The sequence below is a fragment of the Lissotriton helveticus genome, chromosome 9, assembly GCF_964261635.1.
Source record: "Lissotriton helveticus chromosome 9, aLisHel1.1, whole genome shotgun sequence".
Classification (NCBI taxonomy): Eukaryota; Metazoa; Chordata; class Amphibia; order Caudata; family Salamandridae; genus Lissotriton; species Lissotriton helveticus.
The window spans coordinates 819,752,320-819,769,843 of NC_136070.1; the positions used below are offsets into that span (position 1 = coordinate 819,752,320).

General features: G+C 45.6%; 1 protein-coding gene across 2 annotated transcripts in view; it reads left to right on the top strand.

Annotated features, from left to right (window-relative positions):
* The window catches only part of PPP5C (protein phosphatase 5 catalytic subunit), a 253,241-nt gene that overhangs the window by 153,132 nt on the left and 82,585 nt on the right, over positions 1-17,524 (top strand). For both annotated transcript variants that reach the window (XM_078660986.1, XM_078660987.1), the window contains exon 7: positions 14,804-14,909. In XM_078660986.1, coding sequence (XP_078517112.1) covers positions 14,804-14,909 — 106 coding nt within the window. The remainder of the gene's footprint in view (positions 1-14,803; positions 14,910-17,524) is intronic.

Below are 17,524 nucleotides of genomic sequence, written 5' to 3' on the forward strand. Positions count from 1 at the left end.
GGACAATCCTATATCATCCCATCTGTGAAATCCCCTCAATGTGGGTACTTGTTGAACGAAAATGCCCGCCACAGAGGAGTCTCAAGCGTTAATCTTCCCCACCATCCCCTGTGCCAAAGGATTTGCCTCCATACATAAATGACCACCTGGGTCGCATGGGGATGGAAGCCCAGCCCTCTTCTATTATTAAGAAGGTGGAGCAGGAGAGTTTCGCCCCTAAACCCACCTCTCCATGGTGTAGGCCGGGTCGTCTTGGGCGCTATGGCACCAATTATTGATGATCAACAAACGTGAAGCCGCATGTTAGGAATGTACATCTGCTGCAGTGATGTCTGCGTAATATGTGGATTGAAAGCTCTGCTGCAGTGATGCCTGTGCAATATGTCGATTGAAAGCACGTCCAAAGAGCAACACGCATCTCCTCTCCATCCCCTAAGAACGTTTTTACAATTGTGTTAACCTGTCTGAACCCCAAAGGAGGGATAGTGCCGGGGTAATTCTGGAGCTAATATAGCATACGGGTCAACAAGTCCATTTTAAAGATTCCCGAACTGCCTAATTGGGGATAAGGGCAGTGGGTACCAGGCTTTGACATCATCCTTAACGCATGATAGCAAAGGGGCCGATATTGCGGGCCCAGGATATTGTGGGATCGGTGGAAACAAACACCCTCCAATACTGGAACCCAGTGGTGGCCAGTGTCAATCCGGATGCCAACTCCAGATCGCTAGTGGCGTCACTTACCGGGAACACTGTTGACTTCCCAACATTCATGAACAATCCAGAGGTCTCACCAAAGACCTGCATTATTTGCAGAATTCGAGGATCAGAGGTTTCGGGATCCGTAAGGAAAGCCAGAACTTTGTCTGCATATAATGCTATCCTATTAGATGGGTCCCTGGACCACTCAAATCCACACACCTGGGTATCCACCCTCACCCAGGCAGCTAATGACTTCACAGTCAGGGCAAATAGCAGGGGGGACAATGGGCATCCCTTCCTAGTACTTAGGTGTATCAGGTACGGAGTGGAAACCACCCGTCAACTCGGACTGAAGCAGTCAAATCCATGTCGGTTTGAGAAAATAAAATATCTGATCTAAATGGAGCACGTCCTGACAGGCGTATAGTTCAGCATTATATGTAGCAAAGGTTTGGGCCACCTCCCAGAGGTCTGATAATAGTTCCCCACTGGTATTTCGCACCACTGGTACCGCATACGTGGCCTGACACAGTCGATGCAGCGTCCTGCTGGACCTATCGCCTTACTGATAGAAGTGGCTTGCAATGCTTGTTTGGCATCATCCAGAAGCAGTTGCTGGTACTGTTACTAAGCTAGGAGCAACTGACGCTGTCACCGCGCCGCCTCCCCTGTAACTACTCTCTTCTAGGGCAAGGATCTGAGTCTCTAGCTCTATCAATGCGTGAGTTCTACGTCTGTGCTCGCCAGCACAATAGCGGATATCTATCCCCCTTAATGTCAGTTTAAGTGCTTCCCACAGCACCATCCTGGAGGATGCTGTGTTTGTATTAAGGGAAAAATATTCAACTAGTGACCGACGAAAGAGCGCACTATATGACTGGTTTCGCAAATGCCAATGTGATATGTGCCAATGGAATGGGGGATGCCCATTCCATTGGCACATGGGTCCGTATGAAGCGTAAGGGCCACTGGGGAATGATCGGACAATCCCTTTAGTTAGATCTCTGTTTTCGGTACCCTGTGTGTTTATCCCTTGGGGATCAGCAAATAGTCTAACCTAGAAAAGGAACTATGAGCTGAATAAAAATGTGTAGCCAGCTCAAGCCAGATGATGCTCTTTACATGTCCAGCCCAGTGGCGATATCAAAGAAATCACCTTGGATTGCCCTGTCCCCACTGTACACCCACCAGCGCGCATTTGTCCATTCCCAAATAAGAGTACATTGTTCCAATCACCTCCTATGATGTATAGACTTCCTGGCATTTATCCTCATAGTCTTCTACAAAGGTCTGTCCCAGTGGCGGGAATAAATCCTACCAAGTGTGAATGGTTCCCCATAGAGTGTGATGGCCACTATGTTGTATATACCGTGGAAATCTGACCATATCTTATTGGGCTCAAAGGGTATCTTACAATGGATTAGAATACCAGTTCCTTGTGAACACCACATGAACCCAGAGTGAAATGTCTGTATGTATCCAAAGCGAGACATGAATGGCACTTTTGATCCTATGAGGTGTGTCTCGATCACAAAACAAGCAGAGAGGGATTCGGATGGCCTGATGGACAGAAGCCACTGCGCCAAGAACTTGTCCATGGAGGTGCCTACATACCCTTTGGGGAACCCTACGAAGCGCAGGTTATTAGGGCGGGAAAAGCCCTCAGCATCTTCCACACATCCCGCCAGCTCCTTTGTCACCACCGTTAACGTATTAACTTTCTTTTGAAAGGTTGTCTCGGAGTCCTTGACACTTAATACCCTGGTCTCTGCTTCCGCAATCCGATCAACTGCATTACGGAGATTTTGGCGCAGCAGGGTCACCTCCGACCCACCTGCCCCAGTTTTGGCATCCAGCATGTCCCTAGATTGTGTGATGGCTGCCAGTAGTGCTGGCATCGGTCAATTGGTGCATGGTGCTTTGTTTGGTTGCTGTGCTAGGATGTTTATCCTTAGTTATGTTGATGCCTCCGGCCCAGTCACTCCCAGAGGAGTCTCCCCGGCAGCTATTCCAGTACAACCCGTCATACCCTCTGAAACATCTCTATGGGGCGGCATGTGCGGTCGGCAACAGGCAGCTTGCTGGTCACGGTAAACACCAATCTCCTTTGCCAGGGCCCCTCAGCACCCCTCCACCCAAGTTGGGGGGAAGAGAAGGATTAAACCTGCCAGCCCCCTCACCCCCTCCAGGCAAAACCCTCCCTGGTCGGTAATGGTCCCATGGCCAGCTGGCAAACAATCCACAGAGCTCTCCTCTTCACTCAGGGGGCCCAATATTGCAAACTGGGTTGGTCTCCTTTGTGGGCGCCGCCAATGCCATGTCAGCTGCCATGGGGCACCCGGGGGAGGGGGGCATCATTACCATCAGCTGGCCACAACCTCACAGGGACACTTGCCCTCCCCGCAGGCAACGGACAGCACGTACACAGCCTCCGCACTCACCACCATTCAGGTAGGGATGTGGCTGCAGCCTTCCGTCCACCACTAGGCCGCACCGCTGCAGCCCCTCCACTTCCCACCGGACCATTTGACAGCAGCGCTGCAGGGCCAGCGACCCCCAAGATGGTGAAGCCACGATTCAAGGGTGGATCCCCAGGCCCTCTGATGAGCAGTGTGGCCGCAGGCCAGCTCAAGCCAGGCGCCTGAAGGACCCACACCAGGCCTCTGTGTGGTCTCTCAGTCTGTGTCGCCTCACGCAATCGTATGCTCCCTAGCCCCGGCGAAGTTCTCAGCTTCGACTCATGGCTCGGGCTGGTGGTGGGACAGCACAATAAACTCCGCTGCGGCTAGTTTGGCATTACAGGTGACATATGAGCAGGATGGCGTCGGATAAATGGCTGGACTGCTGGGATCTCGACTTACAATTGGCAGCCATGTTGGCCCGCTAGGCCACGCCCTCTTGTCATTTGGTTTATATCTTGAGACACTTTCAGCCAGAAGTCAGCTATTTATGGACAAAGCCATGCCATTTGCTTAAAAAACAGTTTGATGCCTACATCTACTACAGTGAGGTTTTACATTTAGACTCCTAGCCTGCAGATCTGTCAGAGTATAATAAATCTGGTGAATACATTTATAATAAATAAGTTGGTGTTCTTGCTTCTAAGTATTGTAAACAAATGTGCCTAATTAAGAGAGTCAATCACTTTGTGAGTGTCCAATACTGTTGCCACCCCTGACATACCAGGGTCTATCTGATGTGCCAAAAAGAAAAAAAACACTAAAGTTATCCAATATCGACAGAGATAAGATGAATTCCTATTGTTTAGGGGGCACCAAACCCCACATAAGTGCGTGCAGTAGTTTTGCCAAGACCCTTGAAATGATTTTGGTGTACAAAGTTCAACTTATACATATGTTTCACAATAAAGAGATCAAACCTACAAAATCTGGCTTTGCTTTTCCCAATGAACTGTTGAAGCCAATACTATTTACCATTGACTTTACACCTTACTCAAAATTGGCAAATTGAACTGCACATAAACTGGCAACCATCACTTTAAAAAAAAGTGTTTATTAGGTTTTACATAAGGTTAGTTATACAGGCTTTGCAGTGGCACATCTGGAATCCTATTCCACCATGTCTATAGGGGGTAACATAAGCACATCAATCTTCAAAACAGAATATCCCCACGTATGTAACTCAGTACCGATACAATAGTTCAAGGAGGTATCCTCCTCTGTAGGACATGGTGTCATGACATTTATGTCCGATGTGCATTGCTGGTGAAATGCAGAATATACCTGAAAACATTAACAGAACAAGTCAAACAATTGGGTCTAGGCTCATCATCATAGATCCATTGCAGCATGCACATGTCCTGGAGTCCAGATCATGATCATGTTTGCCATCCCCCTGTAGATTGCAGTGAATTTCTTGGGTGTCGGGTATGTTTGATGAAGGTAATTGAATTGAATGTATTTAAAGGGTGTGTTGCACAAGACCTTCTGTACGTAGCTAGCATTTTCATCCATTCTCTGTCAGATACATCTCTACCCAAGACCCCCTCCTATTTAGTTCGCAATGCCAATTAGGGTTTCCTAATCATCCTGTTAAAAGCAGAATAAAACCTCTTTATTAGGTTCTGCCCTGCACCAATGGACAATAACCTCTGGAGAATGGCATGGGAATCCGGTTCATCCCTCCCCTTATCCCAAAGAGCCTTAAAGGTCCAAACAGGAGTCTCATACTAAAGGAACTGTTCCAGGATAGGCTTTTTTATTGGGGTGGCCAGGGGTACCAACATCTAAGCCTCATAGCAGTCACCAACATTTATCAATCCCACCTCCATCCAGGTCACCATGTTTGTCGCTGTAAAAAAATATTGGGGTAAAATTAGACAATCCCATCAGTGGGAGGACCGGAGCCTACAATAAACAATGCACCGCACGGTGCACACATCTCCCCCAGCACCTGCGGCCTGTGGAAAGTAGCAGGCCATCCCCCTTGCCACGGGCACTCGCTGCAGAAGCTGCTCCAGCAATGCACCCTGATTAGATGCAGTACCCAACCTCCCCAACTCCCCCAGATGCGTCCCATCCAGCCACCTGGTGATCCACTGTAGCTGAGCTGCCAGACAAAAAGGCCTCAAACTCCGGCACTCCCAGACCCATCCAGGATAGGCAACTTGAGAGTCTCCAGGGCCACCTGCTGGTGACCCCCATCCAATATAGGCTCCTGAAGAAATGAATCCAGCTGTCTGATCTACAGGGCGGGGATCCACACAGGGAGAATAACGAAGAAATAAAGCAGCCGGGTAACATGATCATCTTAGTGAGCGCTATCTGCGCCATAAGAGGGAGCTGCAGCATCAGCCAGAAGGCCACACCTCTCCACAGAGAGCTCAGGGCAGGATCCAAGTTACCCTCCCTCACTTCCTCCAATTCGTGGTGGTTTTGTATCCCCAGATAACTGAAGGTGCGAGGGGCGCACCGAAATCCTGCTGCCTAGGTACGAGGTCTACCCAGCCCCGATTGCAGAGGGAAAGTTCAGGACTTTGAGATGTTCACCTGCAGCCCGCGATCATACCAAAATTCCGGAGCAACTAGATCATGACTGTAACATCCGTCTCCATATTGGGCACAAAGTAGCAAATCGACCGCATATAAAGAAATGAGGTGTTCATTCTCATCCAGCACCACGCCTCTACCCCGATGTCGGTCCTTACACATCTCTGCCAGCGGCTGAATGGCCAGTGCAAAAGAAAACAGAACCCTGATGAACCTCATGTAAACTGGAAACTGTGCGCTCCGTCCGCACCCTAGCAGGGGGGCTGGTATACAACAGGTGTAACCATCGCACCCAGGCAACACCCAGTCCCATTATGAGCATGACGCATTCCAGGAATGACCAACTGACCATGTCAAAAATCTTTTCCTGGCCGATCGACACAATCCCCGTCTTTCCCTCCCCCTTTAACGATGGAGAATGCAAGAGGATATACAAACAACGCAGATTCAGGGAGGAATTGCTTTGGGGGATAAATCCGAATCGTTCCAGATGCACTAACTTTTGAATGTGCAGGAATAGTTGCATTGCCAGAATTTTGCACAGCGCATTGCCAACATTTTGCTCAGAATCTTTTAATTTGTGTACAGCATGGACAGAGGTCTTACTCTGTTACAGGTGCCCCCGTCTATATCTTCGAAAGTGGGACCACCATCACATCCCTAGTGGAGGCAGAAAGTACTGGCAGTCAGCCTCGTCAGGAGTAGCCCAGTAAAGGCAGAGTAAAATTCCGCCAGGCTGTCCAGCTCAGGGGATCTCCCACTTGTCATGTCTCGTGTGGCATTTTAAATTTCTGACAGTATGATAGGACCTCCTGACATCTCCACAGTTTCCATGTCTATTCTACATAATCACAAAGGCTCTAGAAAGGACTCTGTCATCTCACTGGAGTCCTCCACTTGCTTGTCATAGAGAATCGTATAATAGTCTCGGAAGCTGACATTCATATCCTTTTGTGAATACACCAGCCCAGCTCCTGCAATTGGTTTATCAGAGATCAGCCTGCATTCCGGTCATGTCAGCCATGCCAACGCTCCCCACCCTCACTTTCATGACTCCGGCAATAGGTTCCTGTAATTATGACACTGTAACTTCTCCAGGAGGGCACTGTATTGCTCTTTAGTTTCCGCTAGTCTCTGCCCGCCCCATCACCTAGGCCGCTAGTTGTCTAGGAAACGGATGTCGACCTCTAGTTTGGTCAGATCTCGTTCCATGTCTCTCCTAATCCCCACTTACACTCTCAGGTAGTGTCCAGGTACTACAATCTTGAACGCTTTCCACTCCACTAAGCAGTCTGGCGCCGAGCCCTGGTTGTGCTCGAAATAATATAAAATCGCCTTCCGTAGACCTTCCCGGAAAGTGAGGTCTTGCAGTGCACTGAGGCAGAAATGCAACAATGGGACCACAGGGTATTCCTCCCTCAGATGGAAGTGCATCAATAGTGGACTATGACCAGAGATAGCACGACAGAGATATTCAGTGTGCTTAACAAATTGACACAGTTTCCCTGAGAAGAGAAATGTATCCAGGCGGAAAGACAGCGCATATAGGCTGGACCAATCGAAGTCTTCCCTCCAATCTATGCTGTGTCCTCCAGACATCTCATAGCCTCCAGCTCCCCATCCAATCTCGAAGTCCCCTAGCCACCCTATATTTAGAGGCTCCCGGCAAAGGTGGAGTAGAATGGTCCAGGTCAATATCAGCCATGTAGTTAGTCGCCCCTGAGGGGCAAGTCTCCAACAGCGCCCAGTCTGTCATGCAGACAAAGCGAAGAGGAAAGCCAGCTAGTACTGGTTTGGAGTATCTACTGAGCCAATATTCAGTTGCTGACCATCTAGTCTTCCTTCCACTAACACATATCTCCCTTCCTTATCTATTCTAACCTGCAGTGCCTCAAAGGATTCCCATCCTAACCCACACTAGGGACCCCAAGCAAAGGACGAGTATTTTGTGGCAAACATCTGTCCTCTCCAGTGTTGTTGGAGTCGTTGCATCTCGACCCTGGTGAGGTGTGTTTCTTGAAGAATGGCGATGTGAACAGCCCTAAGCTTTAAAAACATATGAACCTTGTGGCGCTGAGCAGCAGATCCCATGCCCCTGACATTCCACGTTAACAGTCTAAACCAAAAAAAAGAAGTGCAAATAAAAAAGAGAAATGCATACTTCAGGAAAATAAAACGCTCAAAGTCAGAGTTCTTCAGAATGCAGCTAGACCAAGCGAAAAACCGTCCAAGTAAATTGTTCGAGCTAATCCGATCTCAATCTAAGGAACAACCCCCAGCTGTCGACATCATGAGCACTACTCCTTCCTGTGAAGATTTCTCAGCTTTCTTTAACAAAAAAACTGACAATATAAGGAGCGACCTCCTCATTGACGCAAGCCTCTACTCAATACCCAACTGCTCAACACCAAATAAACTAAAAAACAATGCGACATGGGCATCTTTTGACACCTACTCTGAAGAAGAAATTGACAGAATACTCAGCACCCTAAAACCATCCAATCACCTTACTGACCCTCTTCCTGCTAACGCCGTAAAAGACTTCATCCCTTTGCTACTCCCACTCTGGACTAAAATTATCAATAGCTCACTACAACAAGGAACCATCCCGGACTCCCTCAAAGTTGGACAAGTTTCACCTTTATTGAAGAAACCAACTGCCGACCCCACGGACCTAAACAACTACCGTCCGATTACCAACATTCCCACTCTCGCCAAACTTTTAGAAAAATGCGTCCAACTACAAATGACAAAGCACATAGAACAGTTTGATCTCCTCAACCCACACCAATCAGGCTTCCGAGCAGGAAACAGTACTGAAACCGCGATGACTCACATAATTGACGACGCCATCCAAATCTTAGATCAAAATGATACCTGCCTCCTCATCCTTCTTGATCTCTCTTCAGCATTCGACACAGTGAAACATGAGAACTTACTCGAACTCCTTAAGACAAGAATGGGCTTCTCTGGGTCTGTGCTTCGTTGGTTCACTTCCTTTCTACACAACAGGTCTCAAAAATTCAAGAGCAAAAACCTGATGTCTTCCCCAGTACCGGTATCGTTAGGTGTCCCGCAAGGTTCCTGCCTATCCCCTACTTTGTTTAACCTTGTTATGGAACCTCTCACCACTCTGTTACAAGCATCCAATGTACACTTTCACATGTACGCTGATGACACGCAAATATATCTCAAGTTACAATCCCCCAAAGACATCCTGAGTCTGAATTCAACGATCAGAAGCACCCAATCTTGGCTGGCTGACAACCACCTCAAACTCAATGCTATGAAGACTGAGTTCCTCCTAATCTCACCTCCCACGAAAATATCTTCCGCACAAACATGGCTTAAGCACCTAACAGCACTCAATGTCCAACCGACCATCGTGGACTCAGCAAAATCCCTAGGCATAACACTCGACACCAACCTCAACATGCAGAAGTATATCAGCAAGGCTACTAAGGGGGCGAACTTCCAAATAAATACCTTGAGGAAACTGAAACCCTTCCTCCCAGCAAAAGACTTCCAAACAGCAGTACAAGCTCTAGTCATCCCTCGCATAGACTACGGCAGCGTTGGCCCTCTGTGGCCTCCCCCTAACGACAACTGCACCCCTCAGAGGGTCACTAAATGCGGCTGCAAGACTCCTCACTGGATCAAAAAAGCACTCGCATATCTCCCCTGACTTCAAATCCTTGAACTGGCTGCCTCTTGAAGCCAGAATACAGCTGAAAATTGCCTGCATGACGCACAAGGCTATACACCTGAAATCACCCAGCTACCTCACTCATAAGTTGACAATGTCCGGTGGGTCCAGAGCTACCAGGAGCACAAATAATCTTCTGTTGAAACCGCGAAGATTCCGGAAGGAAAAAACTTACAAACGCTCCTTCTCTGGAATGGCGCCCAGGATCTGGAACGCACTTCCTCCTGAAACGAGGCTCATCTCTTCCTCCCTTCTTTTTAAGAAAGAAGTCAAAAGTATCCTTATGGCGAAATACACTTGAACAACTCGTGTGATTTACATTGCGAACAGTATTATCTGTATTCTGTTATGATATAGCCTATATATTCCTATGTACGTGTGTCTGGACTTATATTAGTCTAAAGTGCTTAGATCCTTGCTCCCTCATATCATTTTTTTATCGATTTCGGTATTATTCACAACGTTTTGATGGCCTACGCTCCAACTAGGCCGTGCTACCTCATACCTGTACTTTACGTAATTTTTCTTTTTTTTTGCTATGTACATGAACTTGATGATCTACCTCCCTACTATGCCCCCTTGTTCCCTTACCCTTCCACCTGCCTGTGTAAAGCGCTCTGTTATCTGCAAAGATCTTGTTCGCGCTATATAAAACTCTCAAAATAAATAAAAAAATAAATAAATAAACCCTTCAGCTAATGTCATTATTCCCTTACTTCCCATCCCGCTTCAGGGCAGGCCTCCCATGACCCCCCTTCCACCGTGCACTGCATCTCGACCCAGAAGGATACCCAGAGCCTAGAGCCCAGCAAACAAGCAACTCCCCTGACCCCAGAGCAGCCTAGCAACAGCCAGTCGTCCAAACATAGACATTGTGAACCTCAAGTCTACAAACCACTATACACCCAGAGGTGGCAAGGTCATGGGGGTGGGGAAACCATACAGTCAAGACATGGAAGCAGCCCGCCGGATCCTCAACCCCCCCCCCCCTCCTCCCCCTCCTCAGCCAGGCACCTACAGTCGCCACAGCAGCAGCGGGAATTCAAGAAGTACACAACAGAAGACACCAGCTGCACATGTCCCATCCATGAAAAACCCGCTTGCCACTGCAGCACCACAGAGCAGGCTAATACATGACTGCCCCCCCTTCAATGGCCAAACAATATGGTCCACCTCCCACAGGCCGCGCCTGTACACCTCCCAATGGCGGCCAACATTGGAGGGCACAGTCGACTTCACCCCAAAGGAACCAGCTCACCCATTATGGTCCATAGTGTCAAATCAGTTCCCCTGCCGTGCTGTTTGCGGCGTAACACTGTGCAGGCCCTGTCTGCTAGTCGAAGTAACACCCGAGGCAGACTCCTTCGATCGGCCATCTGACCAGGTATCTTCATCCGAGTCCACGGAGCCCCCTCCAGTGAGCCCAGTTGAGGCCAGCAAAGCTACTACCCTGTCCTCAGCTGTTTGTTCCTTAGTTGGCTTCCTGACTTGTGTAGCACTCGTGGAATCCCGATGCCATTTCTGCACGCGTCAGCACGGTCTGGGCTTGTTCCTCGCCGTCTTGTTACCCATGCCCTCAGCTGGTCCCTCTCAAACCACTCTCATGCATCAGAAGGTGTCGAAGATGTGCGGCACACCATCTAGAAGCACCCGCAGCTTTGCGGAGAATAAAAGGGAATATCACAGCCCTGCTTCGCGGAATCCCCTCTCAACTTCCTTAAAGGAGGCCCTCTTAGCTTATACAGGGGCCGTGAAGTCGGGGAACATGGTCACTGCTGCGTTCTGAACATGAAAGACACCCTCTGTACATGCCCTCTGAAGCAAAGTGTCACAGTCCCTATATGGATCGGCTTGGCCACCTCTGGTTGTAGTGGCCCTCCTGGGTTCGGAGACTTCACTAGAACCCTGTGTGCCCTTTCAAGTGCAAAAAAGGGAGGAAGTTGTGCAGGCGTCACGCTTGTCTTCATCCAGTGCACTAGGTTGGCAGTCATGTCACTGCCCTCTGTCCCTTCAGGCAACCCCACAAACCGGACATTGTTGCGCTGATTGTGCCCTTCTGCAGCTCCGGCCCTGTGCTCCAAGATCCGCGCTTGCTTGGTTAGATTGTGAATTTGTTGTTACAAAGTGCGTTGTGCCCCTCAAAGCTCCTCTATAATCCCGTCAGTGGCTTCCCCGGTCTCCACCAAGTTCCAGGGGCCCCGAGACCGATGGGCCATTAAGCCGCACCATGCGGTGTAGGGCGCCACCTGCCCCTGCCGCCTCACTTGGAAGCCCAACAACGGACGCTGAAGAAACAGCTCTGGCTACCCGGGCTATCTGGGATTGCAGGGGGTCCCGCTGTCAAACAAGCCCCAATAGCCCAGGAGGTGCTGCTGCAGGCTTTGTCTTTGCCGTGCAACATGATTGGGCATGGTGCCTGTGCCGGTCATCTCTGTTTGGGTCCCTCTTCACCATAGGTTCCACCACGAGCTGCCGACAGCTGCTAATATACAGCCTTGTGCGTGCCACACACTCTTGCGATCCCCGAGACCAGGATCGTATCAGAGGTGGCTGTTAGGAGGATGGGATCGGTTAATTGAAGAAAGGCCATGGCGAGAGCCTCACAATTCTTCCATCTTCAATGGGTAAAGCAACACCCCCCACCTTACTAACAACCATCATGCATATAGTTATAACATTAAAAATATGTAGAAAGAGACAGTTCAAAACAGTATGAAACCCCTCTCAGCGTGGCCTAAACAGAATCATCATAGTGAAAATCTCAGGGTTCATCAGAATAAGTGGCCAGTGCCAAAACTCTTGCCCACTATTGTAATCTGTGAAATTGCATGTAAGAAAATAAATACCTGTCTATAGCTTGTAACAGTGTGAAAATAACCATCTTTTAAAGGCTTACTGGCTTTAACAAATAATTCTCACAATAAATAGGCTAGACAAACGTCATTTGTCATAATGTTTCATAATAACCACATCAGAACTGTTGCATTGGACATAGCTTTTCTCAGTGTATCAATCGAAACTATAGCTTGTCACCATAACCAACCAAGACTTTCAGTTTTGAGCATAAACTTTCCCTCAAGGCAACCATCAGGCCACAGTTATAAAATTAGAAAGGGTAACAAAATCACAGTTGGCTGAGCAACATGCTATCGCTCCTAAGAGGGCCTAACATGGATTGTCACAGAGTAAACCTTCTATATCATTGGTTTGTCACACGCGATAACCAACACCAAAACCTTTTCCTTTTATGGTAATCTGTGAGAGTCCATATAACAAAATACCAGTCTGTTGGTTTTAATATAGAGTAATAAAAATCCACACTTAAATGGCTGTTAATGTTATTGTATACAACAGATTAGGCTGTTAGCCTAGATCATTGGCATTCCACCATAACCAATTCAGTCCTGGGGTACTGAGTATAAGCTTAACCGCAAGCCATAAAGGGCAATACAAGCTGTCATTTTAGTGGAAAAACAACACATCTCTCCCAATCATATACTGTAGTCAGGAGAACCATAATGTGGCTGGAGCCTAAGCCCCTTTCTCTCATGTGGTACTCTGAAATCTCTTTTTTGTCAATTGCCCGAGGCCAGGCTTCAGCTGCACTGTCAAGATAGACCGAAAATTCCATGTAGATTAGTGTAGCCCTGTAAATACCATACCACTCTCAAATACAAAACTGCACCCTGAAGTCTAAAATGAATGATGTAAGGGGAGGGTGCTAGGCATGCAATATATTTCTCGTGACTGCCCTCCTTCCATCTATCCTTCTTCCAGTGATGAACACAGTTCATAATCTAGTTATCTAAAACACTTTAACAGCATTACAATGCTGTGTGTGTGTGTGCGCGATCTCAAAAGTTCAAGCTCGGGCAGCTGTACTGCTGCTGGCGCAGGCAGCTGGATGATTGGTTTAAATATGGTGACAACTTTGCTGTCAAGCCAGATGTAAAAATACAAGACTTATTGGCTTTGCAAACGCTTTTTTATAATTACAAGCATCTGCTACAATAGTTTAAAAAAAAAAAAACAACACATGCTACTGCCTAATTGTGACCCCAAAAAAATGTTTCACTTCATATGAGATGGCCATTTTAGCAGTGTTAGGTCAACAAGAATATTGTTCCAAGAGGGTGTCGTAGGTTTGAAGCAATCATCGGGGCTACCCGGTGCTGTTCATATAAAATGAGTGGCTGGAAGTGATGGCAAGGGAGTAGTTCATGTTCTCGTTAATCTTTTGATGCTCTTCTCAACTTTTAAGGCTGGATTCCTTGGACTGTGATATAACACAGAAAAATCTGGCAAAATGCGGTCACTCGCGCTGCTTTGTATCTAGTGGTCTGAGTAAAGCATTGTTAATTCTCTTTGCTTGTATTCTTTCTGGTACCTGCTTCCTTTCCCCCTCCAGGTGCATTCTTCCTTTGCCCTCCCACGGTGTTTGCTTCACACCCCCCCTCTCCCCCCCCCTCTGAGTGCCTACTTCCCTGACCACCTCATAGATGCTGCTTCGCTTGGCCCTATCTTCGTCTCGGTGCATAATTTCTCCATCTCTCCCTCCTGCTTCCTCCTGGTCTCTTTCACTCTGTTAGTGCCTTGTTCTTCTGCTTCTCCTTTTCTGAAAAGTTCCTCTGCACCCGGCTCTCTGTGCCTGGTACCCCTGAAAACCACCCCCTCTCGGTGCCTGGTTCCTCTGACCCTCTCCTCCTCAATACCTGGTTCCTCCACTCCTTTACATCAGTGTCTGGCTCTTTAGCCACCCACCACACTTCACTGCAGCTTTCTCCTCCCAACATCCTTGCCCGATAGTACTGCTCTACTGTCTGCACTGTCTGTGCCTTGTATACACCTTTTCACCATTGGCCTCATTGCATAGTTCCTCTTACCCATATCTTCTTGCTGTGTTCTAACTTCATGCCCTTTTCATCCCCATCTTTCCCACGTGTCCTCCTGCTCAAACTCGCTTCACAATTGTTTGGTGCCTCACTATCCTATTCTGTATCCTCCTAATTGCAATGCTACATATTATCTACACCTTTACTTATTCGTATCCACACCACTGTTCACCACCTGCTTTCTCAAGGTCCAAAGTAGAGCATTATTTTCCATCTTTGCCGCACCACATGCGTTTTCTTTTTCCATTTCCCTACTAAATGTCTTGAACTTCCCACTACATGTGCTGGATGCCCTGTTTCCCAGCATATCATACCATGTCCTCTCCGTATCTCTCAAAACTATTTTTTTAATCCTTCCTCTGCATGCACCATCGATTGCCTTAGCTTTGTCCAGTCTTCCACCACATGCCTTTCCCCCTTGCACTACTCTTCCCTCTTTTATTGATTTATTTTCATCCCTCCTCAACTTTTCCTTAGCATTGCTCTTATTTTAGATATTTAATGGTGATTTTGTGGACCGTGGTTCTTTTTCAGTGGAAGTGATTTTAACCCTTTTTGGGTTTAAGCTGCTGTATCCTACTCACTTTCATCTACTCCGAGGTAAGTGATATACCCCATACACTGCTTTTCTCTGCCCTTCAGGGAAAGCAAGGATGAGGATGGAGTAAGAATAGAATAACATAACTTTGTATTCATTACATGTTCAGTTTGTTTGTGATGTGAAGTTATAGCTAGTCCTATGGGCATTGACTTTTAAGCTTTAATACATGTGGGTAATAAAGCTGCAGCTGTATCTATTCCAGCAACCTCTGTTATGTGAAACCCTTCATATTTTGATCTTCTTACAACTCTGGCTCAGTCATACATTCTGTTAGTGCTGCCACAGGGCTATATCATTACTTGTAATGGGGCGGTCCTGTGTCCCTCAGAACCTGAGTATAGTAGATTCGTGCTACAATTGGTTCAGTAGGGATTCACAATTACTTTGTAACAGTAATTCGTATTTAATTTATCCTACAAAAATGAGTCGAAGATACACCACACAACAAACATTGAAAAAGACTTTTTAGACAAATCTGGTTTTTCAATGTTTGTTGTGAATTTGATTGTATAGCACCCATATATATGACAAGAAGCTCACATCATATATATAATTATATGTTAGTATATCTATATTGTGTGGTGTATCTGTGACTCTCCTTTTTGTTGGATAAATTGAATACGAATTACTGTTGTGACAAAGTAATTTAAAAACCCCGCAGAACCAATTGTAGCACGAAGCCAAAGGCCTAGAGGCCTGCCATTTGGGTTCAGGCACATCTGTCTGTCACTGGTGCTGCTACAGACCTATGTAAATATAGGGATACATAGCCACCTGGCTACTAGGTTCATTCACTTCAAGGATCCAGGATTATAGTCACAAATTGGCACACCTGCGAGTACTCCATGAAACTGGCCTGTCTCTTTTCTGAACAGGGTTCTTGTAAACTGCAGTGGGTGGAAAGTATGTCAAAGAAAGTGCTTGAAATTTGAAGGGGGTGTCCCAATTCAGTTAGCTTTGCAGAGACTTACTGTCACCTATAGAGATTCTATTGGAGAAATTGCAATGCAGGACATATTCAGACCGGGGAGATCGACAGCTTAAGAAAAAGTCCTGCTCTAGAGAGAATGTTTTCTGACTCGGATCCTGATATATATATATATATATATATATATATATATATATATATATATATATATATATATATGTGTGTATATATATATATATATGTGTATATATATATATGTGTGTATATATATATATATGTGTGTATATATATATATATATGTGTATATATATATATGTGTGTATATATATATATATGTGTGTATATATATATATATATATGTGTGTATATATATATATATATGTGTGTATATATATATATATGTGTGTATATATATATATATATGTGTGTATATATATATGTGTGTATATATATATATATGTGTGTATATATATATATATGTGTGTATATATATATATATATATATGTGTGTATATATATATATATATATATATGTGTATATATATATATATGTGTATATATATATATATATATATATATATGTATATATATGTATATGTATATATATGTGTATATATATGTATATATATGTGTATATATATATGTATGTATATATATATGTATATATATATGTATATATGTATGTATATATATATGTATGTATATATATATATGTATATATATATATATGTATATATGTATATATGTATATATATATATATATGTATATGTATATATGTATGTATATATATATATCATACACAACACACCATCAACCCCTCTTTCAGCTGAATGATATTTGCTCAATCTACAATTCCCTACCTTATTTATTTTCTCTGACATTTTTCTGTTGTCTTTGTCCTTGCACCCTTTGTTTGCCTGGTTCCTTTTTCTGCCTGTTAGTTGTTCCCATCTACAGTACTTATTAATTCTCTTGTATCCAGCTTTTTAATACCATTGACCTTATTGTGTAGCCTGAAGCCACTTTCCAGCTTAAAAATGTGAGTGTTACTACTGCTGTGGGCATTTGCATACAGTTGCAGTGCTCTCCCTACCCAAAATAAGACACTGATACGTATCACTCCACTGGTCATTGAAGTTTTTTTCTCCAGATAATTGCACTTGTCCTCGTGGAGAGGGGATTAAGTCAGCAGCACACATACAAAATTTCAGGTTTTGCATCATAGGATCAACATTGGTGGTCATAAACTTTTGAATAATTAATTCCCCGCAGTGTTTGGAGACCCCGGGAAACCCCTTTAAGATGTCCAGAATTAAGCAGAAAGAGTAAAGCATCCAACATGTTTTAATGTTGCTCATCACGGTCTCAAAGCCTATTAAGGCAAGGTTATCTTAATTGGGATCATTGAAAAGATGATAAAGGGAACCTTTTCTTATATTACATTACATCATCTATGGAAAACGCCACACTGAAAAAACATCATCAGTGAGGAAAAATCCAACCCGATGAGCTTGTTTTAGGAGAGCTGACCCTTTAAGGCTTCAGTAACTTCCTCTACTCATGATTCCTTGTACTGGCAGGAAGACAACTGCTACAGATCCACTCAAGGCCTTGATGGTGTGCTTCCTCGCTTCTGGCTCTTTCAGAGGGTGAATTTTACCAGAAAAACCATGAAAGGACTCGTT